The 26,733-nt window shown below is 44.1% G+C and overlaps 1 protein-coding gene and 1 long non-coding RNA gene across 6 annotated transcripts in view; one reads left to right on the top strand and one right to left on the bottom strand.

Annotated features, from left to right (window-relative positions):
* LOC147122126 (uncharacterized) overlaps positions 1–13,584 on the bottom strand; it is a 39,077-nt gene extending 25,493 nt beyond the window's left edge. The window contains exon 1 of the long non-coding RNA XR_015077681.1: positions 13,497–13,584. This is a non-coding gene — a long non-coding RNA (uncharacterized LOC147122126). The remainder of the gene's footprint in view (positions 1–13,496) is intronic.
* spata6 (spermatogenesis associated 6) overlaps positions 1–26,733 on the top strand; it is a 262,544-nt gene that overhangs the window by 49,412 nt on the left and 186,399 nt on the right. For 4 of the 5 annotated variants that reach the window (XR_015077680.1, XM_085982888.1, XM_085982890.1 and 1 more), the window contains exons 1-2: positions 13,668–13,755; positions 19,973–20,110. The exons of the other annotated variant lie outside the window; for it this stretch is intronic. Coding sequence is in view for 3 of the 4 variants with exons in the window: in XM_085982888.1 (XP_085839014.1) it covers positions 13,708–13,755; positions 19,973–20,110 (186 nt within the window). In the remaining variant the exon portion in view is untranslated. Of the gene's footprint in view, positions 1–13,667; positions 13,756–19,972; positions 20,111–26,733 lie in introns of those variants that run through there. 5 annotated transcript variants of the gene reach the window in all.

Here is a 26,733-nt window from a genome sequence, read left to right as displayed (position 1 = left end):
CCAATGACAAGCCTGCCATATTGGCAAAGCCAACCGCACGCACCGTCACACTTAGGCTATCCGTGGAAAAGTGGATGTAATTGTGTGCCTTTGCAAAGAGGGCATCGGTGATGCAGGTATGTGCAGCCGACTAGGAGATGCCGCTAATGTCTGTAGCTGATCCCTGGAAGGAGCCTGAAGCAAAGAAGTTGAGTGTGGTGGTGACATTGACAGCCACTGGTAAGAAGTGTCCACACGCTCCTCTGGGCTCCAGGTGTTGGTGCAGCATTGCGCAGATGTCAGCGACTACGTCTCTCGAAAGTCTCAGCCTCCTTTGACACTGCTGCTCAGTCATGCTGAGGAAGCTGATCCTCTGCCTGTAAAGCCTGTGTTGGGGATATCTCCTGCGGTGAGGTGCAGCCCTGCGCTGAGGCCCTCCACCCTGTGCATCATCAGGTGGGTGAGGAGGAGGTTGGTGCTCCTGGTGCTGGTGCTGCTGTTGTGGTGCTGCCGCAGCTGCTCTTCCTCCGAACCTGCGACCAGGATGAGAGGGTATAAATGTTTCCCAACTCGTAGCTATAGATTTCACTTGAGGCAAGAAGCTTGCAAACGCACACTAGAAGTGGCCTGAAAATATTCCAATCAGGTCACACTGCAGATGGCTGTCAGCTTGAACCGTCAAGGTCAGCAGATTAGCGAAATCATATTCCAAACCTTCAACAACAAGGTTGTTGCATTTGAATGTCAGCCATGTTACTGGAGCGCTTTTAAAGTGCTGCACCAATTACTACAAATCATGTTCTCCAGCTACTCATCTCCTTGCAGCTGGCCTGTTTCTGACAAGACAGGAAACAGGAGCCAGAGACACGAAAATGGGAAACCACTATCAAAATAGGATTAGCAAGGCAGTTAAAAGGCTCTTAACTGCCTTAGCTACCTGTCCCACCGGTTCTAGTCAGGTCAGTTTGGGAGCGGCTAAACATACACTCACAAAAATTGAGTGGGGGCAGGATGGGGGCGGGTTGCGATGGAGGCGGGTTGGGGGCGGGATAGAGCCGGGTTGGGTGTCTTAAGCCATTTTTTCTGATTTTCGCTGTCGACCCACCTCCAAACCCGCCTCCTCAGGGCTGTTAAAATCGTGGCCTTTGTGTCTGCCTTCACGGAAGAAGACGCAAAAAACTTCCTGGAAATAGTGGAGAACCAGGGCTCTAGTGAGAATGAGGAACTTAAAGAAATTTGTTTTAATAAAAAAATAGTACTGGAGAAATTAATGAGACTGAAAGCCAATAAATCTCCTGCACCTGATGGCCTACATCTGAGGGTTTTGAAAGACGTGGCTATAGAGATAGTGGATGCATTGGTTGTCTTTTTCCAAAATTCCATAGATTCTAGAATGGTTCCCGCGGATTGGAAGGTAGCAAATGTAACCCCACTATTTAAGAAAGGAGGGAGAGAGAAAACGGGGAACTACAGACCAGTTAGCCTGAGATCAGTAGTAGGGAAAATGTTAGAATCTATAATTAAGGACGTGGTAACAGGGCACTTAAATAATAATAATAGGATTGGGCAGAGTCAACACGGATTTATGAAAGGGAAATCGTGTTTGACGAATCTGTTAAGAGTTTTTTGAGGTTGTAACTAGCAGAATAGATAAGGGGGAACCAGTGGATGTGGTGTATTTGGATTTTCATAAGGCATTCGATAGGGTGCCACACAAGAGGTTATTAAACAAAATTAGGACTCATGGGATTGGGGGTAATATACTAGCATGGATTGAGCATTGGTTAATGGACAGAAAACAGAGAGTAGGAATAAATGGGTCAATTTCGGGTTGGCAAGCTGTAACTAGTGGGGTACCACAAGGATCAGTGCTTGGGCTTCAGCTATTCACAATCTACATCAATGATTTAGATGAGGGGACCAAATGTAATATATTTGTATCAGTCTTTACAGTAGAGGACACTAAAAATATCCCAACACTGGACAAACAGGGGGCTATAGGGGGGAGGAGCGAAACACGATAAAAATCATTAAGGAGATGGTACTCGGTAAGATAATGGGACTTAAGGCGGATAAATCCCCTGGACCTGATGGCTTACATCCTAGGGTCTTGAGAGAAGTAGCGGTAAGGATTGCGGATGCATTGGTGGTAATTTTCCAAAACTCCCTGGATTCAGGAAAGGTCCCAGCAGATTGGAAAACTGCTAATGTAACGTCCTTATTTAAAAAGGGAGGTAGACAAAAGGCTGGAAACTATAGACCAGTTAGCCTAACATCTGTGGTTGGTAAAATGTTGGAGTCCATTATTAAGGAAGCAGTAACAGGACATTTGGATATGCATAATTTAATCGGACAGAGTCAGCATGGTTTTATGAAAGGGAAGTCATGTTTGACAAATTTGCTCGAATTCTTTGAGGACGTAACAAACAGGGTGGATAAAGGGGAACCAGTGGATGTGGTGTATTTGGACTTCCAAAAGGCATTTGACAAGGTGCCACACAAAAGATTACTGCACAAGATAAAAAATTACAGGATTGGGGGTAATATACTGGCATGGGTGGAAGATTGGCTATCTAACAGAAAACAGAGTTGGGATAAATGGTTCATTCTCGGGTTGACAATCAGTAGCTAGTGGTGTTCCGCAGGGGTCAGTGCTGGGACCCCAACTCTTTACAATCTATATTAACGATTTGGAGGAGGGGACCAAGTGCAACATATCCAGGTTTGCCGACGATACAAAGATGGGAGGGAAAGCAGTGAGTGAGGAGGACATAAAAAACCTGCAAAAGGACATAGACAGGCTAAGTGAGTGGGCAGAAATTTGGCAGATGGAATATAATGTTGGAAAGTGTGAGGTTATGCACTTTGGCAGAAAAAATCAAAGACCAAGTTATTATCTAAATGGAGAGAAACTGCAAATTGCTACAGTACAAAGGGATCTTGGGGTCCTGGTGCATGAAACACAGAAGGTTAGTATGCAGGTACAGCAGGTGATCAGGAAGGCCAATGGAATCTTGGCTTTTATTGCAAAGGGGATGGAGTATAAAAGCAGGGAAGTCTTGCTTCAGTTGTACAGGGTACTGGTGAGGCCACACCTGGAATATTGCGTACAGTTTTGGTTTCCATATTTAAGAAAAGATATACTTGCTCTCGAGGCAGTTCAGAGAAGGTTCACTCGGTTGATTCCAGAGATGAGGGGGTTGACTTATGAGGAAAGGTTGAGTAGGTTGGGCCTCTACTCATTGGAATTCAGAAGAATGAGAGGCGATCTTATCGAAACATGTAAGATTGTGAGGGGGCTTGATACAAAGCTAGGTGGGAATGTAAGTTGTGACAAGGATGCAAGGAGGCTTACATAATAAGAACATAAGAAGTAGGAGCAGGAGTAAGCCATATGGCCCCTCGGGCCTGCTCTGCCATTCAATAGGATCATGGCTGATCCGAACCTAGACTCACGTCCACTTCCCTGCCCGCTCCCCGTAACCCCTAATTACCTTATCAGCTAGGAAACTGTCTATCTCCATTTTAAATTTATTTAATGTCGCAGCTTCCACAGCTCTCTGAGGTAGCAAATTCCATAGATTTACTACCCTCTGAGTGAAGAAGTTTCTCCTCATCTCAGTTTTGAAATGGCAGCCCCTTATTCTAAGATTATGCCCCCTAGTTCTAGTCTCACCCATCAGTGGAAGCATCCTCACCGCATTCACCCAATCAAGCCCCCTCGCAATCTTATATGTTTCGATAAGATTGCCTCTCATTCTTCTGAATTCCAATGAGTAGAGGCCCAACCTACTCAACCTTTCCTCATAAGTCAACCCCCTCATCTCTGGAATCAACCGAGTGAACCTTCTCTGAACTGCCTCGAGAGCAAGTATATCTTTTCTTAAATATGGAAACCAAAACTGTACGCAATATTCCAGGTGTGGCCTCACCAGTACCCTGTACAACTGAAGCAAGACTTCCCTGCTTTTATACTCCATCCCCTTTGCAATAAAAGCCAAGATTCCATTGGCCTTCCTGATCACCTGCTGTACCTGCATACTAACCTTCTGTGTTTCATGCACCAGGACCCCAAGATCCCTTTGTACTGTAGCAATTTGCAGTTTCTCTCCATTTAGATAATAACTTGGTCTTTGATTTTTTCTGCCAAAGTGCATAACCTCACACTTTCCAACATTATATTCCATCTGCCAAATTTCTGCCCACTCACTTAGCCTGTCTATGTCCTTTTGCAGGTTTTTTATGTCCTCCTCACTCACTGCTTTCCCTCCCATCTTTGTATCGTCGGCAAACCTGGATATGTTGCACTTGGTCCCCTCCTCCAAATCGTTAATATAGATTGTAAAGAGTTGGGGTCCCAGCACTGACCCCTGCGGAACACCACTAGCTACTGATTGTCAACCCGAGAATGAACCATTTATCCCAACTCTGTTTTCTGTTAGATAGCCAATCTTCCACCCATGCCAGTATATTACCCCCAATCCCGTAATTTTTTATCTTGTGCAGTAATCTTTTGTGTGGCACCTTGTCAAATGCCTTTTGGAAGTCCAAATACACCACATCCACTGGTTCCCCTTTATCCACCCTGTTTGTTACGTCCTCAAAGAATTCGAGCAAATTTGTCAAACATGACTTCCCTTTCATAAAACCATGCTGACTCTGTCCGATTAAATTATGCATATCCAAATGTCCTGTTACTGCTTCCTTAATAATGGACTCCAACATTTTACCAACCACAGATGTTAGGCTAACTGGTCTATAGTTTCCAGCCTTTTGTCTACCTCCCTTTTTAAATAAGGACGTTACATTAGCAGTTTTCCAATCTGCTGGGACCTTTCCTGAATCCAGGGAGTTTTGGAAAATTACCACCAATGCATCCGCAATCCTTACCGCTACTTCTCTCAAGACCCTAGGATGTAAGCCATCAGGTCCAGGGGATTTATCCGCCTTAAGTCCCATTATCTTACCGAGTACCATCTCCTTAATGATTTTTATCGTGTTTCGCTCCTCCCCCCTATAGCCCCCTGTTTGTCCAGTGTTGGGATATTTTTAGTGTCCTCTACTGTAAAGACTGATACAAAATATTTGTTCAGCATTTCTGCCAATTCCATGTTCCCCACCACTAATTTCCCAGTCTCGTCCTCTAAGGGACCAACATTCACTTTAGCCACCCTTTTTCTTTTTATATAACTGTAGAAACTTTAGCTATCTGTTTTTATATTTTTTGCTAGTTTACTTTCATAATCTATCTTCCCTTTCTTAATTAATCTTTTAGTTATTCTTTGCTGGCTTTTAAATGCTTCCCAATTTTCTATCCTCCCACTAGATTTGGCTACTTTATATTCCCTTGTTTTCAGTCGGATACTATCCTTTATTACTTTACTTAGCCACGGATGGCTGTCTTTTCTTTTACTCCCCTTTTTCCTCAGTGGAATATATTTTTCTTGAAAGTTGTGAAATATCTCCTTGAATGTACACCACTGCTCATGTACCGTCCCAGTCCACTTTAGTCAACTCTGCTCTCATACCTTCATAGTCTCCTTTATTTAAGCTTAGTACGCTGGTTTGAGATCCAACTCTCTCACCCTCCAACTGAATTTGGAATTCAACCATGTTATGGTCACTCATTCCAAGGGGATCCTTTACTAGGACATTTTTTATTAATCCTGTCTCATTACACAGGACCAGATCTAAGATTGCCTGCCCCCTGGTTGGTTCAGTAACATACTGCTCAAGGAACCCATCCCTAATGCACTCTATGAACTCTTCCTCAAGGTTGCCCTGCCCAATTTGATTTGTCCAGTCAATATGAAAGTTAAAATCTCCCATGATTATAGCTGTTCCCTTATTACAAGCCCCAACTATTTCCTGATTTATACTCCGACCAATAGAGTTGCAACTGTTAGGAGGCCTATAGACTACACCCACTAGTGACTTTTTCCCCTTATTATTCCTTATCTCCACCCAAACCGTTTCACTATCCTGATCCTTTGACCGAATATCATTTCTCACTATTGCAGTGATTCCATCCTTTAGTAACACAGCCACCGCACTTCCCTTACCTTCCTGTCTGTCCTTCCTAATAGTCAAAAAACCCTGGATGTTTAGTTCCGAGTCATGGTCACCCTGCAGCCATGTCTCCGTAATGGCCACCAGATCATACCCATGTGTAGTTATTTGTACCGTTAACTCGTCTATTTTGTTACGAATGCTGCGTGCATTCAGATAAAGAACTTTTAAATATGTTTTGTGACAATTTATTCCTGCTTTTACCCCCTTTACTACTTTACCTTTATCTTTATATATTCTGTCCCTTCCTGACATGCTCTGGTTTTTAATTCCCCCACTGCTACCTTGCTCTATTGCCTTCTCCGCTGACATTTTTATTTTTCGCTCTCTTGAAATCTCCCCCCCACTAATTAGTTTAAAGCCCTCTCTACAGCCCTAGTTATTCGATTCGCCAGGATTCTAGTCCCAGCACTGGCCAAGTGAAGTCCATCCCAACGGAACAGCTCTCTCCTGTCCCAGTACTGGTGCCAGTGTCCTAAGAAGCAAAACCCATTTCTCCCACACCAGTCTTTGAGCCACGCATTTAACTCTCTGCAGGGATATAGAGAGGCTAAGTGAGTGGGCAAGAACATGGCAAATGGAATATAATGTGGAGAAATGTGAAGTTATCCACTTTGGCAGGAAAAATAGAAAAGCAGAGGATTTTTTAAATGGTGAGAGATTGGGAAATGTTGGTGTTCAGAGGGACCTGGGTGTCCTTGTACACGAGTCACTGAAAGTTAACATGCAGGTACAGCAAGCAATTAGGAAAGCAAATCATATGTTGGCCTTTATTACAAGAGGATTTGAGTACAAGAGTAAAGATGTCTTACTGCAATTATATAGGGCTCTGGTGAGACCATACCTGGAGTATTGTGTACAGTTTTGGTTTCCTTACCTAAGGGAGGATATACTTGCCATAGAGGGAGTGCAACAAAGGTTCACCAGACTGGTTCCTGGGATGGGGGGATTGTCCTATGAGGACAGATTGAGTAGACTAGGCCTATATTCTCCAGAGTTTAGCAGAATGAGAGGTGATCTCATTGAAACATACAAAATTCTTACAGGGCTTGACAGGGTAGATGCAGGGAGGGGAGTCTAGACCCAGGGATCACAGTCTCAGAATAAGGGGTCGGCTATTTAGGACTGAAATGAGGAGAAATTTCTTCACTCAGAGGGTGGTGAATCTTTGAAATTCTCTACCCCAGAGGGCTGTGGATGCTCAGTCGTTGAGTATATTCAAGACAGAGATCGATAGATTTTTGGATATTAAGGGAATCAAGGGATATGGGGATAGTTCAGGAAAGTGGAGATGAGGTAGAAGATCAGCCATGATCTTGTTGAATGGCGGAGCAGGCTCGAAAGGCCAAATGGTCTACTCCTGCTCCTATTTCTTATGTTCTTAAGTTCTCTGCAACATCACCCAGCCCTACAGCCCAGCCTGGTGCCCAGAACATTTCTGATTGTGTCTGTATCAGGTTGGCAGTTGGGGAAATTCTACAGGCGCCACTACACTATTGGTTGGGGGAATTTTACAGGCCCCACTCCACTATTGGTTGGAGAAATTCTACAGGCGCCTCTACACTATTGGTTGGGGAAATCTCTGACCACTTCCTCATATCGCTCTCCATCCACATCTCCCTTCCACCTCCCCCCTCAACCCTACTTTCTTCTGTGTCCGCCCCTGGAAACAACTTTCTCCCAACTCTCTTACAACTGCACTTATGAAATCCCAACTGTCCAGCCTTTGCCCCTCAATTCACCATGACATTTCTGCAGCTACCGATCTGCTCAACAACCACCTTTGATGTTCTAGTCCCTATTAAAACAATTACTCTCTCTCACCCTGGCCGTTCCCCAGGTATGGCTCTCATCTTCACTCCCTTAAGTCCAAGGGACGCAGACTTGAACAGATACAGTGGACAACTGGTTTAGCCATTCACCGCCAGATCTGGCTGGACCACATAAAGCACAATCGGGTCCTGCTCTCGTCTGCCAAAATTGCTCACTATTCCAGAATCATTCTGGAATGCAAAGATAAACCCCGGCTTCTATTCTCCAATGCTAACCGTCTTCATAAACCCCCCTCCCATGTCTCCTCCACACTCACCTCCGACAACAAGTGTGAGGAGCTCTCTAAGATTGAGACCATCTGTTCAGCTGCCTCTACCACTTCCCTTCCTTCCCCTAGCCCACTGGGCCAAACTTCCTCTGAGGTTCCCCCTGCCCTAGCCCTGACCTCACATCTTTCTTCAGTTTCTCTCCGATTTCCCCTCACGACCTCTCCACGCTTATCTTGTCCATGAGACCCACTTCCTGCTCCCACCAAACTGCTGACCACTCAACTTCCTTTTCTGGCTCCCATGTTAGCCGACATTGTTAACAGTTCTCTCTCCTCAGGTGCTGTCCCCCTCTCCCTCAAATCTGCCGTCATCAACCCTCTCCTCACAAAAACCCTTGACCTCTCCGTTCTTGCAAACTACCACTCCATCTGCAACCTCCTTTTCCTCTCCAAAGTCCTTGAACATGTTGTCGCTTCCCAAATCTGTACCCGTCTTTCCCGCAACTCCATGTTTGAATCCCTCCAATCAGGTTTCCCCCCCCGCCACAGTACTGAAACGGCTCTCATCAGAGCCACAAATGACATCCTTTGTGACTGTGACAAAGGTAAACTATCCCTCCTCGTCCTTCTTGACTTGTCTGCAGCCTGACATGGTTGACCAGTCCATCCTTCTCCAATGCTTCTCCACCATCATCTAGCTGGGTGGGACTGCACTCGCCTGGTTCGATTCTTATCAATCTAATCGTAGCCAGAGAATCACCTGTAATGGCTTCGCTTCCCGCTCCCGCATCATTACCTCTGGTGTCCCCCAATATTCTATCCTTGGCCCCCTCCTATTTCTCATCTACATGCTGCCTCTTGGCGACATCATCTGAAAGCACAGCGTCAGTTTCCACAAGTGTATTTAGACTTCCAAAAGGCATTTGACAAGGTGCCACACAAAAGATTATTGCTTAAGATAAAAAAATCACGGGATTGGGGGTAATATTCTGGCATGGATAGAGGATTGGCTATCTAACAGAAGGCAGAGAGTTGGGATAAATGGTTCATTCTCAGACTGGCAATCAGTAACTAATGGTGTTCCGCAGGGGTCAGTGCTGGGTCCCCAACTCTTTACAATCTATATTAACGATTTGGAGAAGGGGACCGAGTGTAACATATCAAAGTTTGCAGATGATACTAAGATGGGAGGGAAAGTAGTGAGTGAGGAGGACATAAAAAACCTGCAAGGGGACATAGACAGGCTAAGTAAGTGGGCAGAGATTTGGCAGATGGAATACAATACTGGAAAGTGTGAGGTTATGCACTTTGGCAGGAAAAATCGTAGAGCAAGTTATTATCTTAATGGCAAGAAACTGGAAAGTACTGAAGTACAAAGGGATCTGGGGGTCCTGGTGCACGAAACTCAAAAGGTTAGTATGCAGGTGCAGCAAGTGATTAAGAAGGCCAATGGAATGTTGGCTTTCATTGCTAGGGGGATAGAATATAAAAATAGGGAGGTATTGCTTCAGTTGTACAAGGTATTGGTGAGACCGCACCTGGAATACTGCGTACAGTTTTGGTGTCCATACTTAAGAAAGGACATACTTGCTCTCGAGTCAGTACAAAGAAGGTTCACTCGGTTAATCCCGGGGATGAGGGGATGGACATATGAGGAGAGGTTGAGTAGATTGGGACTCTACTCATTGGAGTTCAGAAGAATGAGAGGCGATCTTATTGAAACATATAAGATTGTGAAGGGGGTGGATGCGGGGAGGATGTTCCCGATGATGGGTGAAACTAGAACTAGGGGGCATAGTCTTAGAATAAGGGGCTGCTCTTTCAAAACTGAGATGAGGAGGAACTACTTCACTCAGAGGGTGGTAGGTCCATGGAATATGCTGCCCCAAAAAGCTGTAGAAACTACATCATTACATAAATTTAAAACAGAAATAGACAGTTTCCTAGAAGTAAAGGGAATTAAGGGTTACGGGGAGCGGGCAGGAATTTGGACATGAGTCTAGGTTCGGTTCGGATCGGTCATGGCCCTGTGGGTAGCGGAGCGGGCCCAGGGGCCGTGTAGCCTGATCCTGCTCCTATTTCATGTGTCTAATTTTGTTAGATTCAGGAGATGGTTCTGTGATAGTGGATTGGCAGTTAGGATCAGATCAGCCATGATCTTATTGAATGGCGGAGCAGGCTCGAGGGGCCGATTGGCCTACTCCTGCTCCTATTTCTTATGTTCTTATGACACCCAGCTCTACCTCTCTACCACTTCTCTCGATCCCTCCACGGTCTCTAAATTGCCAGACTGCGTGTCTGACATCCAGTTCTGGATGAGCAGAAAATTTCTCCAATTAAATATTGGAGAGACCAAAGTCATTGTTTTTGGTCCCCGCCACAAACTCCGTTCCCTAGCCACTGACTCCATCCCTCTCCATAACATCTGTCTGAGGCTGAACCACACTGTTCGCAACCTGGGAGTCATATTTGACCCTGAAATGAGCTTCCGACCACATATCCAATGCATTGGTTGTCATCTTCCAAAATTCTATAGATTATGGAACAGTTCCTGCAGATTGGAGGGTGGCAAATGTAACCGCACTATTTAAAAAAGGAGGGAAGAGAGAAAACAGGGAACTACAGACCGGTTAGCCTAACATCAGTAGTAGGGAAAATGCTAGAGTCTATTATAAAGGATGTGATAACAGGACACTTAGAAAATATCAACGGGATTAGACAAAGCCAACATGGATTTATGAAAGGGAAATCGTGTTTGACAAACCTACTGGAGTTTTTTGAGGATGGAACTGGTAGAATAGATAAGGGAGAACCAGTGGATGTGGTGTATTTGAATTTTCAGAAGGCCTGTGATAAAGTCCCACGTAAGAGATTAGTGTGCAAAATTAAAGCACATGGGATTGGGGATAATGGATTGAAAATTGGTTAACAGGCAGGAAACAGAGAGTAGGAATAAATGGGTCTTTTTTGGGGTGGCAGGCGGTGACTAGTGGGGTACCACAGGGATTAGTGCTTGGGCCCCAGCTATTCACAATATATATCAATGATTTGGATGAAGGAACCAAATGTCGTATTTCCAAGTTTGCTGACGACACGAAACTAGGTGGGATTGTGAGTTGTGGTCAGGATACAGAGGCTTCAAGGCGATTTAGACAAATTGAGTGAGTGGGAAAATACATGGCAGCTGCTGTATAACGTGGATAAATGTGAAGTTATCCACTTTGGTAGGAAAAACAGAAAGGCAGAGTATTATTTAAATGGTGATAGATTGGGAAATGTTGATGTCCAAAGGGACCTGGGTGTCCTTGTACACCAGTCACTGAAAGCAAACATGCAGGTGCAGCAAGCAGTTAGGAAGGCAAATGGTATGTTGGCCTTCATTGCAACAGGATTTGAGTTCAGGAGAAAGGATGTCTTACTACAGTTATACAGGGCCTTGGTGAGACTACACCTGGAGTTGTGTGTGCAGTTTTGGTCTCCTTACCTAAGAAAGGATATACTTGCCATAGAGGGAGTGCAGCGAAGGTTCACCAGACTGATTCCTGGGATGGCAGGACTGTCGTATGAGGAGAGATTGGGTCGACTAGGCCTGTATTCACTAGAGTTTATAAGAATGAGAGGGGATCTCACTGAAACGTATAAAATTCTGACAGGGCTAGACAGACTGGATTCAGGGAGAATGTTTCCCCTGGCTGGGGGGTCTAGAACGAGGGGTCACAGTCTCAGGATACGGGGTAGGACATTTAGGACTGAGATGAGGAGAAATTTCTTCACTCAGAGGGTGGTGAACCTGTGGAATTCTCTACTACAGAAGGCTGTGGAGGCCAAATCACTGAATATATTTACGAAGGAGATAGATAGATTTCTAAACACAAAAGGCGTCAAGGGGTATGGGGAGAGAGCGGGAATATGGTATTGAGATAGAGGATCAGCCATGATCATATTGAATGGTGGAGCAGGCTCGAAGGACTGAATGGCCTACTCCTGCTCCTATTTTTCTATGTTTATATAACTAAGACCGCCTATTTCCACCTCCATAACATCGCCTGTCTCCACTCTTGCCAGCTGCTAAAACCCTCATCCAGGCCTTTGTTACCTCTAGACTTGACTATTCCAACGCACTCCTGGCTGGCCTCCCACATTCTAACCTACATAAACTTGAGGTCATCCAAAACTCGGCGGCCCGTGTCCTAACTCACACCAAGTCCTGTTCACTCATCACCCTTGGCTCCCGGTTAAGCAACGTCTCGATTTTAAAATTCTCATCCTTGTTTTCAAATGCCTCTATTGCCTCCCCCCTCCCTATCTCTGTAATCTCCTTCAGCCCTACAACCCCCACCCCCCCACCCGAGATATCTGCGCTCCTCTAATTCTGCCCTCTTGAGCATCCCTGATTATAATCGTTAAACCATTCGTGGCTGTGCCTTCTATTGCCTAGGCCCTAAGCTCTGGAATTCCCTGACTAAACCTCTCCGCCTCGCTATCTCTCTTTCCTCATTTAAGACACGCCTTAAAACCTACCTCTTTGAGCAAGCTTTTGGTCACCTGCCCTAATTTCTCCTTACGATAGCAAAATACTGCGGATGCTGGAAATCCAAAATAACAACAGAAAACGCTGGAAAAACTCAGCAGGCCAGGGCAGCATCCGTGGAGAGAGAAACAAAGTTAACGTTTCAGGTCTGACAAAGGGTCATCGACCTGAAACGTTAACTCTGTTTCTCTCTCCACGGATGCTGCCCTGGCCTGCTGAGTTTTCCCAGCGTTTTCTGTTGTTTTTTCTAATTTCTCCTTGTGGCTCGGTGTCAAATATTTTGTCTTATAATACTCCGTATTAATACTCCGTAATAATGTTTTAGTACGTTAAAGGCGCTATATAAATATATAAGTTGTTGAAATTCTACAGGCGCCTCTACTGGTTGGGGAAATTCTACAGGCGCCTCTATTGGTTGGGGAAATTCTACAGGCGCCTCTATTGGTTGGGGAAATTCTACAGGCGCCTCTATTGGTTGGGGAAATTCTACAGGCACCTCTACACTAATGGTTGGGGAAATTCTATTCTCTATTGGTTGGGGAAATTCTACAGGCACCTCTACACTAATGGTTGGGGAAATTCTATTCTCTATTGGTTGGGGAAATTCTACAGGCGCCTCTATTGGGTGGGGAAATTCTCCAGGCGATTCTATTGGTTGGGGGAAATTCTGCAGGCACCTCTATTGGTTGGGGAAATGCCTGTACACGATTGGTTGGGGAAATTCTACAGGCCCTCGATTGGTTGGGGGAAATTCTACAGGCGCCTCGATTGGTTGGGGGAAATTCTACAAGCGCCTCTATTGGTTGGGGGAAATTCTACAGGCGCCTCTATTGGTTGGGGGAAATTCTACAGGCGCCTCTATTGGTTGCTACTTACATTGTCCAGAGCGAGCGTTGTATCTATCAATTGCATCAATTCCTTTATGTGGCGTCACGCTGTGATCCAGCACCATGACAACGCGATAACACGACAATTCGATTGGCGGTTGCTTCCACAGTTTTGAATCGTTGGTTCAAGTCGCACTTTCCGGAGACTTTTACTTTTTCCTTAAAGAAAATCGCTTAATCGAGTTGTTTAACGGAGAGAAATGCCGAAGAAAGTTCTGAGATTAACTGTGCATCTGAAAATCCAAGCGGTGGGTGTGAGCAGCTGGCGATATCTTTCAGTTATCGGGGAGCGGGGGAAGCGTCGGCTGGGCCTGCACCAGGAGGCTCGCCGGGATGATGATTGACGGGGAGGCCGACCAATAGAACACGGGGAAACGGCCATCCTTTGCTGTGATTGGGTGCTGCTTATCGGCTTGATCCAATGGCTGGGGGCGATGGGGGCGGGAACGCTCTGCGGCTCGGGTACAGAAATTCACCAGAAAAACCAAGAGGCGGATTAGCCCCGGCTTGAGCCATCTAGTCTGATATTACTTACCTGTTCACCTATTATATGTTTGATTATATTCAGCTTTTCTACTTGCTGCAACTCATTTTCTTTCAAAGAATCTATGGAATTTGTTTAGGAGGAGTAATAACGGCACAGAAGGAGGCCATTCGACCCATCGAGTCTGTGCAGGCTCTCTAGAAAAGTCCAGTCAGTCCCATTCCCTGCTTAGCCCTGCAAGTTTATTTCTCAAGTGCCTATCCAGTCTCCCCTTGAAAACATTGAGTGTCTCCGCTTCCACCACTTCCGTCGGCATCGAATTCCAGGTCCTCACCACTCGCTGCATAAAAAAGTTTTTCCTCACATCCCTCCTGTATCTCTCGCCCAAAACCTTAAATCTGTGTCCCCAAGTCCCTGTACCATCAACTAGTGGGAACAGCCTTTCCCCGTCATAATCTTGTACACCTCTATCAAATCACCCGTCAATCTCCTTTGCTCTAATGAAAACATATCCAGCTTCTCCAACATGTCCTTGTAGCTAAGATCCCCTATCCCCGGAACCATTCTGGTAAATCTTCTCTGCAGCCTCTCGAGGGCCTTCACATCCTTCCTAAAGTGTGGTGACCAGAACTGGACGCAATACTTCAGTTGTGGCCTAACCAGCGCTTTATAAAGGTTCAGCATAACTTCTCTACTTTTGAAATAACAACAGAAAACGCTGGAAAAACTCAGCAGGCCAGGCAGCATCTGTGGAGAGAGAAACAGAACTGGAAAAAAGCAGGAAATGGAAAGCCTACTTTTCTCCTCAATACTTCTATTTCTGAAGCCCAAGATCTCATATGCTTTGTTAACCACTCTCAGTATGTCCTGTCACCTTCAGTGACCTATGCACATTAACTCCCAGGTCCCTCTGTCCCTGCACACTTATTGAAACAGTGCCATTAAGTGTATATTGCCTTTCCCTGTTCCTTCTGCCAAAATGCATCACCTCACACTTCTCTGTATTAAATTCCATCTGCCACTTGTCTGCCCATTCTGCTAGCCTTTCTATGTCCTGTTGCAGTCAATTGGTATCATCCTCACTGTTTGCCACACCCCCAAGTTTGGTGTCATCGGCAAATTTAGAAATTCTACTCTGTATTCCAATATCCAGGTCATTTATATATATCAAAAAAAGCAGTGGCCCCAGCACTGACCCTTGGGGAAGACCACTGTTTACCATCCTCCAGTCTGGAAAAAAAGCCATTTACTCGCTGTTTTCTGTCCTGAAGCCAATTCCTTATCCAAGCTGCCGCTGACCCACCTATTCCATGAGCCTCAATTTTGTTAACCAGCCTTCTGTGTGGTACTTTGTCAAATGCTTTCCGATAGGAGGTATATTAATTCTGAGGACCAACGGTTAAAATTAAAATTAAGAATTATGCTTTGAATGGGGGAAAAAGCTGGGTGATGTAGAAGTGAATATTGGGGGTTCAGGTTCTCGAGCATTAAAAGCTACACTTCAAAGCGTAAAGCTGTAAAGCATTTTGGGACGTTCTGAGGTTGTGATAAGCACTGTATAAGTGTAAGTTTTTTCCTGTCTGGGGAGATTGGCTTGAGTGGTGAGAAAATATTGGGAGTGAAGGCGGTGAAAGCATGTGATCTTGGAAAGGCTGTTGTAGCTGAGCAGGAAAGAGGTTAGTGGGATCAGCTGTGAGCAGAAAAGAGTGAGGCAGAGTGGTCATGAAGGAGAGAGGGCTGATGGAAAAGGTACAGAGGAATGTTTTTAAACAAAGGGTGTAATGTGGCATGGTGGTAGAGTTGAACTGATTGGGGTGTTATCTGTAGTTTCCATCCCTGGCAACTGTCTTAAGCTGAGCAAGACCGTTCGCAACCTTGGTGTTGTATCTGATCCCGAGATGAGATTCCGACCACATATACGCTCCATCACCAAGACCTCCGTAACCTCGCTTGACTCTGCCCTGCCACAGCTCATCTGCTGCTGAAACCCACATCCATGCCTTTGTTACCTCTAGACTTGACTATTCCAATGCTCTTTCTGACCGGACTCCCATCTTACATAAACTTGTGCTCATCCAAAACTCTGCTGCCCGTATCTTAACTCCTTCCAAATCTTGATTACCCATCACCCCTGTGCTTGTTGAACTTTAACTGGTCCGACAACGCCTCAATTTTAAAATCCTCATCCTTGTTTTCAAATCCTTCCATGGCCTCGCCCCATCCTATCTCTATAGCCTCCTCCAGCTCTACAAGCCTTTGTGATATCTGTGCTCGTCCAATTCTGGCCTCTTGCGCATCTCTGATTTTAATCGCTCCAACATTGGCAGCCGTGCTTTCAGCTGCCTAGGGCCTAAGCTCTAGAATTTCCTCCCTAAACCTCTCTACCTCTCACTGCTCCATTAAGATGCTCCTTAAAACCTACCTCTTTGATCAAGCTTTTGGTCATCTGTCCTGATATCTCCTTCTGTGGCGCAGTGTCAAAAGTTTTTTATAATTGATATCGCTCTTGTTAAGTGCCTTGAGACATTTTACTATGTTAAAAGTGTTATATAAATGATAGTTGTTGTTGTTGTTAGTGTGATGGTGACGGGCAGAAGTAATTATTCAAAATAAATATTGGCCCGGATTTTGCAGTCAGCAGCGAAGGAAAGGTGCTTGACAATGACCTCAAAAAATCTGCCCACAAAGTTTTAGTAGGCTCCAGAGCGCAGACTTCCTCTATTCCAACATCAGTTTGAATTTGGTTTCTTCTATAGGGGAGTCCAGCAACAGGCAGGCAGGGTGATCACCCAATCAGATTGAAGAATTCTCAAAGACGACAAAGCAGCAAGTAAAATGCAGGGAATATAACTCACATTTAAATCATTGTACAGAAAGTGAAATTAAGATTGGACATACACATGGGATTAAGGGGGAAACTTAAAATACAGAACACAAACTTAAAAATATATATTTTTTTTAATTTGCAATTTTTAAATGTTCTTCTGAGGGAATGAGATGCCACACTTGTAAAATTCGTTTTTCAGGACAGAGAGGTTGTTCAGTAATTAAGACTTAGTATGCAGTTAAAAACTCAGTTACCCCTGATTGAACAAGGCTGAACTTTTTCATTGGTCTTTACAGAGAGAATAGTGGGTAAATAGTTTAATTCACGACAAATCAGTGATTTCTATTTTGAGTCCATCTGCGAAGACTGTAACAGCGCACCCTGTGGAGGAGCAGGGCATCGCTGACAGCAAATTCCGGATTTCCGCATTTAACTGCGCATGTGTGGAAGCCAGAATTTGTGGTAATTAATAATGGCAAGCGCTGACAGCCTCACTGTTATTACTACCGCAGATCCCCTGCCAATGTGGTGGGGTATAGTGATTCTGGCTGTTTATGAATTGGAGAAACAGATAGGGAGCAATAGCAGTCGTGGCTGCTTTAGAAATTTAAAAAGCATATTTAAAGGAGGTGGCTGGAAAACACACTCAGTGCTGTAATGTTGGGGAGGGATGGGAGTTGGATGTGCTTCTGTGAGAGGCGCTGGTGGGTGATGCATCTGGAATGTAAAAAAAAATGTTGCGAGGAATACATGTGAGAGAAGAAGGTGGTGATGATAGAAATAAATAAATCATTATGAGGGCTGCTATGGATAAGAAATAACGTGATAGGAATAGGGTAGAGCGGCTGTGGATGCTTTTAAAAAGGTCTCGAGTATAGCTGTTATGGACACTTTTGAAGTAGGAAAAAGAAGTGGCAGTGGCAACTTCTAAAATTTCAAAAACACTATCCAAGGAGACCTGAGAGTTAGGTCTGCTTCTGGAAGGGGCATTTTTTGAAATTTAACGAGTGGGAAGTTGGTAAGAGCTTTAATGGAGGGAAGAAGCCCTGGAGTCGGGTTTTCCCTGGGGAGAGTTGGCAGTCAGCAGCGACTACTTTAAAAAAATAAAAATAAAGCACACTAACCGTGTTAATGCCAGTGTGGGGGGAGGGAACACCTGGAAGTCAGGAGACGGCAGTGATTAGTTTGTAAAAATTTCAAGAGTATTAAATGTTTAAATGGCAGAGGGCGTGCGGGATCCTGGGAATCCTCGGAATTGGGTCAGCTAGGTGGAAAGACATCAGATGCATTAACGATGAGAAGCAAGGCCCAGGAGTCAGGTGGGCTGGGCAGAGAGTTGACTGGCACCTTAATGATGGAGAAGGATACCCGTGAGTCAAGAATTTTAATGGTGGGGAGATTAATTTAAATTTAATATAAAATTATGTTTTGTAGAGCTTCTCAAAATCTCAGATCTGCTGCAAATAGCATAATAGGAGGATATGCGCACTGTATGCAAGACCATAGTTTCGTTCTCTCGTAGTACTCCAGCCTCTGAATCAGAAGGTTGTGGGCTCAACCTCACAGCAGGACTTTAGCACATAATCGAGGTTGACACTTCAGTACAGTACTGAGGGATTGACTACACTTCAAAAGTTATTAATTGACTGCATACTGCATTGTCACGTTCTGATGACATGAAAGGAGCTCTATTCATGTTCATTCTTTCTTGTACATTACCTTTCTGAGGCATGATTTTTGAGTAGCACTTTTTATGTCAACATTTTGCCATTATACCTTTACTGATTGATCAAAAGTAAAGCAGCAACAAATTAGACTGAAAAGGTAGGGAATGTACAAATCAGACTAGATTGCCAATGAGAAACTACTAAGCACTTATGAAAATGACCAATCCTGAATGAAAATGACCAATCCTGAATGACCAATCAGGCAAACCTACCAATTTTTTAAAAAGGGCAAAAAAGCTAACCAGTGAATCAACCAAATCACTCCAAATGTTTTTTGAAAAAACTTCCATTGCCATTTTTTTCCTCAGTAAATTAAATTTCTAATAGCCAAAATAAGGTTTTAAACAAAGTAAAAAATTTAAAATAAAATCACATTTCACAATACTATCATTAAATTTATCCACTTTTGCATTTTATAATGTCATCCAAGTGTTTACTTCAGGGCCTCAGCTAGTCTCAGAAGTTTGTGCTTTGACTGGATATTTTTCCCCAGAACAGTTGTAGAGTTTCCAATCACAGCTATGCATTCTAAACCATGTGCATTTTACATAATTTCCCAGTGTTGAATCTCTGCATTATTGTAAGTATATACCGTTTTGCAGAAGTAGGTTTCTGGGTTGATGTAGAAGTTATGCCCCCTAATTCTATGAGGAATTATGAGTTTCTTTGCTTTTTCCAAAACACTGAAACAAATTGGAGATTAAATTCATAAAGCTTTATTTCAGGCAAGTCTTGTGTTTAAAATATCAATACCTGTGATTACCATATCTGTGATTAGTAGTACATGTGGATTCTTTGTTACCAGAAAACCAACAAAAATTATTTATCAATAATATATATATATCTTTTCTCAGTGAAAAGGGTAAGAGGATCTGGCCTTTTTTTCAAATGATCTAAACCCAGCTGGAGGACCGTTTGAATTATTTCATTCGCAGCTGTCCATCATCAATCACGGCAACCAATTCTCCTCTTTATTTCGACTGAAAATCCAGCTAAAAAAATTCATTCTCTTCTGAACCACTTTGGGGCTTAAGGGTAATTTTTCTGTAAAAATTTGGAAACTACAAAGTGTGAACTTTTAAGCAGTTTATGAATTAATTTTTGTTTATTTATGGAAATTTATGTTTATTAAAGACAAATCAGCAAATTTACTAATGGTCATTGAATGCTTTAAGACAAGAACATAAAGACAGAAACTGCCTGACAATGGGGAAAGCAGTGTGTGGCGAGGGGGGTGGAAATTGGTGGATGACACAAAATAGGTTATGGATGGGTTGTGATGGAGCTTGACAGACGAGCGGGCATGAAGGCTTAAAATTACAGTATTGTCAAAAATGAGTGGCCTCAATTAATGTTGGTAATGGTATGACATTTTATTTTTCTATATCAGCATTGTGATACTTTTTATTTCAAATAATTTATTATAGGTTACATGCCCTGGGGTGTTCCTACCTGAAAAGGATGATGTCTACGTCAGTGTGTGCATGTTAGGAAAATTCCAGAAAACCAAGTTTCTCCCTTCTGTCTTTCCATTGACGTTCAATGAGAAAATGAAGATTGAAAAGGTACAAGATGTCTTCTTCAAGCATTTTGTAAAGAGAGAAAAAAAATCTAAACAATGGAAATATGAATGCTGGAAATACACAGAAGATCAGGTACCATTTGAAAGAGAAAAGAGAGGTTCCGAAGTAATCATTTCTGATAAAGGACCTCCAACTGAACTGTTAAACCTGCCTTTCTCTTTCTGGTGCTAAGGGATCCACTGTGTAATTCCAGCATTTTCTGTTTTTATTTTGGCATTTTCTAAATGTAAAGGATTTAACTCTTGTTAGCAGTTCAGCTTTGTAAGATTTAGCTTTAACATACCAGTCACTACACTTGAAAGTAATTCAGTGTATGTAAAGAGCTTTGAGACATTTCAGAGAGATCTGAGAAGGCACTATATATGCTACTTTCATGTTGCTCTAGGGCCGTGCTTGTGCCTCAAGCTCCTATGACATTCCAGAAATGGAATCAGGACCAAGTGTAGTTTCCTGGTTAAGTGGAAGTAGAGGTGGAGGATAATTGGGCCAAGGCACATCGATAGAATTCAGTCCTTATTATAAAGTTCTACTCTGTTCTTACTTTTATATTTCCAGTATAAACTCCATGTCCACATTTATAATGGCCTCTGCCAATGTTATGCTATTATATATTAAATCGATACGTTGTGTGTATACAGTACCTATTATTTTTTTAAAATTTGTTTATGGGATGTCGGCATCACTGGCAAGGCCAGCATTTATTGCCCATCCCTAATTGCCCTTGAGAAGGTGGTGGTGAGCCGCCTCCTTGAACCGCTGCAGTCCGTGTGGTGAAGGTACTCCCACAGTGCTGTTAGGGAGGGAGTTCCAGGATTTTGACCCAGCGACGATGAAGGATCGGTGATGTATTTCCAAGTCAGGATGATGTATGACTTGGAGGGGAACCTGGAGGTGGTGGTGTTCCCATGCGCCTGCTGCCCATGTCCTTCTAGGTGGAAGAGGTCGCAGGTTTGGGAGGTGCTGGCGAAGAAGCCTTGGCGAGTTGCTGCAATGCATCTTGTAGATGGTACACGTTGCAGCCACGGTACGCCGGTAATGGAGGGAGTGAATGTTTAAGGTGGTAGAGGGGGTGCCAATCAAGCGGGCTGCTTTGTCCTGGATGGTGTCGAGCTTCTTGAGTGTTGTTGGAGCTGTTCTCATCCTGGCAAGTAGAGAGTGTTCCATCACACTCCTGACTTGTGCCTTGTAGATGGTAGAAAGGTTTTATGGGATGTGGGCGTCACTGGCAAGGCCAGCATTTATTGCCCATCCCTAATTGCCCTTGAGAAGGTGGTGGTGAGCCGCCTCCTTGAACCGCTGCAGTCCATGTGGTGAAGGTACTCCCACAGTGCTGTTAGGTAGGGAGTTCCAGGATTTTGACCCAGCGACGAAGGATTGGCGATATACTTCCAAGTCAGGATATTAGAAAGGATATTAGCTCTGATGATGTGGAATCTGTATGGGTAGAACTGAGAAATACCAAGGGGCAGAAAACGTTAGTGGGAGTGGTATATAGACCTCCAAACAGTAATGCGGAGGTTGGGGATGGCATTAAAAGGGAAATTAGAGAAGCGTGCAATAAGGGCACAGAAGTCATCATGGGTGACTTTAATCTACATATAGATTGGGCTAACCAAATTAGTAACAATACTGTGGAGGAGGAATTCCTGGAATGTTTACGGGATGGTTTCCTGGAGCAATATGTCGAGGAACCAACTAGAGATCAGGCCATCTTAGACTGGGTATTATGTAATGAGAAAGGATTAATTAGCAGTCTTGTTGTACGAGGCCCCTTGGGTCGGAGCGATCATAATATGATAGAATTCTTCATTAAGATGGAGAGTGAAGTAGTTGACTCAGAGACTAGGGTCCTGAATTTAAATAAAGGAAACTACGATGGCATGAGGCGTGAGTTGGGTAGGATTGATTGGGGAATGTCACTCAAAGGGTTGACGGTGGATAGGCAATGGCAAACATTCAAAGACTGCATGGATGAACTACAGAATTTGTTCATCCCAGTTTGGCATAAAAATAAAACAAAAAAGGTGACTCAGCCGTGGCTAACAAGGGAAATTAGGGATAGCATAAGATCCAAGGAGAGGACATATAAATTGGCCAGAAAAAGCAGTAAACCTGAGGATTGGGAGCAGTTTAGGATTCAACAAAGGAGGACAAAGGGATTAATTAAGAAGTGGACAATAGAATATGAGAGTAAGCTTGTAGGGAACATAAAAACTGACTGTAAAAGCTTTTATAGATATGTGAAGAGAAAAAGATTGGTGAAGTCAAGCGTAGGTCCCTTGCAGTCAGAATCAGGGGAATTTATAATGGGGAACAAAGAAATGGCAGACCAATTAAATACATATTTTGGTTCTGTCTTCACAAAGGAGGACACAAATAACCTCCCAGAGATGTCAGGGAACATAGGATCTGATGAAAGGGAGGAACTGAAAGAAATCAGTATTTGTAGGGAAATGGTGTTGGGGAAATTGACGGGACTGAAGGCCGATAAATCCCCAGGGCCTGATAATCTACATCCTAGGGTACTTAAGGAAGCGGCCCTAGAAATAGTAGATGCATTGCTGATCATCTTCCAACATTCGATGGAATCTGGAACAGTACCCATGGATTGGAGGGTAGCTAATGTTACCCCACTATTCAAAAAAGGCGGTAGAGAGAAAACGGGGAATTACAGACCGGTAAGCCTGACATCGGTAGTGGGAAAAATGCTAGTGTCCATTATAAAAGCTGTAATAGCAGAGCACGTGGAAAACAGTGACAGGATCGGACAAAGCCAACATGGATTTACAAAAGGTAAATCATGCTTGACTAATCTACTGGAATTTTTTGAGGATGTAACTGGTAAAGTAGATAAGGGAGAACCAGTGGATGTGGTGTATTTGGACTTTCAAAAGGCTTTCGATAAGGTCCCGCATAAGAGATTAGCGTGTAAAGTTAAGGCACATGGGATTGGGGGCAAGGTATTGACTTGGATAGAGAACTGGTTGGCAAACAGAAAGCAAAGAGTTGGAATAAACGAGTCTTTTTCCAAGTGGCAGGCAGTGACTAGTGGGGTACCGCAGGGATCAGTCCTTGGACCCCAACTATTCACAATATATATTAATGATCTAGACAAGGGAACTAGATGTAATATCTCCAAGTTTGCAGACGACACAAAGCTGGGTGGGCGTGTGTGCTGTGAGGAGGATGCCGAGAAACTCCAGGATGATTTGGACAGGTTGGGTGATTGGGCAGAAGCATGGCAGATGCAGCATAACGTGGATAAATGCGAGGTTATCCACTTTGGTGTCAAAAACAGGAAGGCAGATTATTATCTGAATGGCAATAGACTGGGAGAAGGGGAAGTGCAATGAGACCTGGGTGTCCTTGTGCACCAGTCGCTGAAGGTAAGCATGCAGGTGCAGCAGGCGGTTAAGAAGGCAAATGGTATGTTGGCCTTCGTAGCGAGAGGATTCGAGTACAGGAGCAAGGATCTCTTGTTGCAGTTGTACAGGGCCTTGGTGAGACCACACCTTGAGTATTGTGTGTAGTTTTGGTCGCCTTATCTGAGGAAGAATGTTCTTGCCATGGAGGGAGTTCAGCGAAGATTCACCAGGCTGATACCTGGGATGGCAGGAATGACGTATGAGGAGAGATTGGGTCGATTGAGCTTATGCTCGCTGGAGTTTAGAAGAATGAGAGGGGATCTGATTGAAACTTAAAATTCTGACCGGACTGGACAGACTAGATGCAGGAAGGATGTTCCCGATGGTCGGGGAGTCCAGAACCAGGGGCCACAGTCTAAGGATAAGGGGTAAGCCATTTAGGTCAGAAATGAGGAGAAATTTCTTCACCCAGAGAGTGGTGAACCTGTGGAATTCTCTACCACAGAAGGCGGTAGAGGCCAATTCATTAAATATATTCAAGAAGGAGTTGGATATATTTCTTAAGGCTAAAGGGATCAATGGATATGGGGAGAAAGCAGACACAGGATACTGAATTTGGATGATCAGCCATGATCGCATTGAATGGCGGAGCAGGCTCGAGGGGCCGAATGGCCTACTCCTGCTCCTATCTTCTATGTGTCTATGTTTCTATGTTTTGGGGCATCAGGAGGTGAGACACTCGCCGCAGAATACCTCGCCTCTGACCAGCTCTTCTTGCCACAGTATTTATGTGGCTGGTCTAGTTGAGTTTCTGGTCAATGGTGGCCCCCAGCATGTTGATGGTGGGGGATTCGGCGATGGTAATGCCATTGAATGTCAAGGGGCGGTGGTTAGTCACTTGCTTGTTGGAGATAGTCATTGCCTGACACTTCTGTGGCACGAATGTTGCCTGCCACTTATCAGCCGGAGCCTGAACGTCGTCCAGGTCTTGTTGCATGAGGGCATGGACTGCTTCATTATCTGAGGAGTTGTGAATGGCACTGAACACTGTGCAGTCATCAGCGAACATCCTCATTTCTGACCTTATGTTGGAGGGACGGTCATTGATGAAGCAGCTGAAGATGGTTGTGCCTAGGACACTGCCCTGAAGAACTCCTGCAGCGATGTCCTGGGGCTGTGATGATTGACCTTCAATCACCTCAACCATCTTCCTTTGTGCTAGGTGTGACTCCAGAAGGTGGAGAATTTTCCCCCCGATTCCCATTGACCAGTTTTACTAGGGCTACTTCATGCCACACTCGGTCAAATGCTGCCTTGATGTCAAGAGCAGTCACTCTCACCTCTCCTCTGAAATTCAGCTCCTTTGTCCATGTTTGGACCAAGGCTGTAATGAGATCAGGAGCCGAGTGGTCTTGGCGGAACCCAAACTGGGCATCAGTGAGCAGGTTATTGCTAAGTAAGTTCTGCTTGATAGCATTGTCAATGACACCTTCCTTCACTTTGCTGATGATTGAGAGTAGATTGATGGGGCAGTAATTGGTTGGATTGGATATATACCTGTAGGTACAGGAAACTTTGTGCTATCTGGCACCGACGGGACCGAGCTGTTGCCGTCCCATCAAAACTGCCTGACAAACCAGCGCTAATGTTGAAACATACGGAAATTTTAAGCTCCGTATCTGGCAACAAACCCTGTTGCTTAGCAGCAGCTTCTAAACAGTTGGCCGTACCTTGCAAGCGTCTCTGTAGCTTAGCAACAGCTTCAGCGAGACTTTGCAGAGCCTGACTGGTGGAAAAAAAAAGCAACGAAAAGAAAAAAAACCTAACTAAACGGCTCCTGATTTTTGCCGGTGGCTTGAGCATTCGGACAGTTAACCTCCGGATAAACCAAAGTTCCCTGTAGCATTATGTCTGAGGTTTTCAATGTTAAGGGTGTCGCATCTTGCTTGTCACAAGTTCAGCTATGCTTCATGCCACACACAGTAGATAGTATTGGCCTGATTTTTCTTAAAAGTTTTTCTTTTAAAATATTCAGTTAAACACTTTAAATGATTTGGGTCTTTTTTTTTTGAAAATAAAATTACCAAATTGAACTTTCTGTCCCATTACTGTCTTGATTTTTCTCAAACTGATTTTTTTCCTCGCAAGTAAGTAATTTTAAATTTAATTGTCAGCTTTGAAATTTAAGATTTTTTTGTATTTATGTATTAATGCATTCCTTCTCTTTCTATGTTTTGGCCTCTCTGTTCTTTAACTGCATTTCCGCTTAGGCCACAGTGGCTCCAATTTTATTGAAATTGAATAAAAATATAATGTTTTTCCTTCCTCTGTTAGCTCAGCAATCGCTTAGTTTCCGCATTGCTGGCTGCAGCTCTGTCTTCTGATGTGGCCATTCTGGCCAATATTGTCCCTCCCCGGTAACTGCTCCAAAATGCGGTCATCATTTGGTTTCCCCCTCTCCTTAAGTTGCTGCATTTAGCTGCAGCCCAGCCACAGTCTCCAATGTGGATGCCTCTCATCCTTTGAATTGACTAGTTCGGGGCCAACTTTGAACCCTGCTCCTGTGGGCAAGATAAATTGTTCCTGCTGGCGGCCCACTCTCCCTATAAGACAACCTCTAAAGTCTGCTCTGCTCCATAAGTTACCACCACCCCTCCCCCTCAAAAAATAATTATTTAAAAAACGGTTGATACGTTGTGGAATCAGCGTTGATTGGAGAGGGGGTGGGAGCTGACAGTACCATGATTGGCAGATACAGAGGGTGAGTGAGTATTGTTGGGGAGGTGGTGCGAACAAGGAAGGAAAGAAAGACTTGTATTTATATAGCACCTTTCACGACCACCCGACGTGCCAAAGCGCTTTACAGCCAATAAAGTACTTTTTGAAGTGCAGTCACTGTTGTAATGTAGGAAACGTGGCAGCCAATTTGCACACAGCAAGCTCCCGCAAACAGCAATGTGATAATCAGATAATCTGTTTTAGTGATGTTGGTTGAGGGATAAATATTGACCAGGACACCAGGGATAACTCCCCTGCTCTTCTTCGAAATAGTGCCATGGGATCTTTTACGTCCTCCTGAGAGAGCAGACGGGGTCTCGGTTTAACGTATCATCTGAAAGACGGCACCTCTGATAGTGTAGCTCTCCCTCAGTATTGCACTAGAGTGTCAGACTGAATTTTTGTGCTCAAGTCGCTAGATTGTGACTTGAACCCACAACCTTCTGACTCCGAGGCAAAAGT

The sequence above is a fragment of the Somniosus microcephalus genome, chromosome 3, assembly GCF_052327205.1.
Source record: "Somniosus microcephalus isolate GS21.2 chromosome 3, FLI_Smic_1.0, whole genome shotgun sequence".
NCBI classification, from domain to species: Eukaryota; Metazoa; Chordata; class Chondrichthyes; order Squaliformes; family Somniosidae; genus Somniosus; species Somniosus microcephalus.
This window is presented reverse-complemented; position numbering and strand designations above follow the sequence as displayed.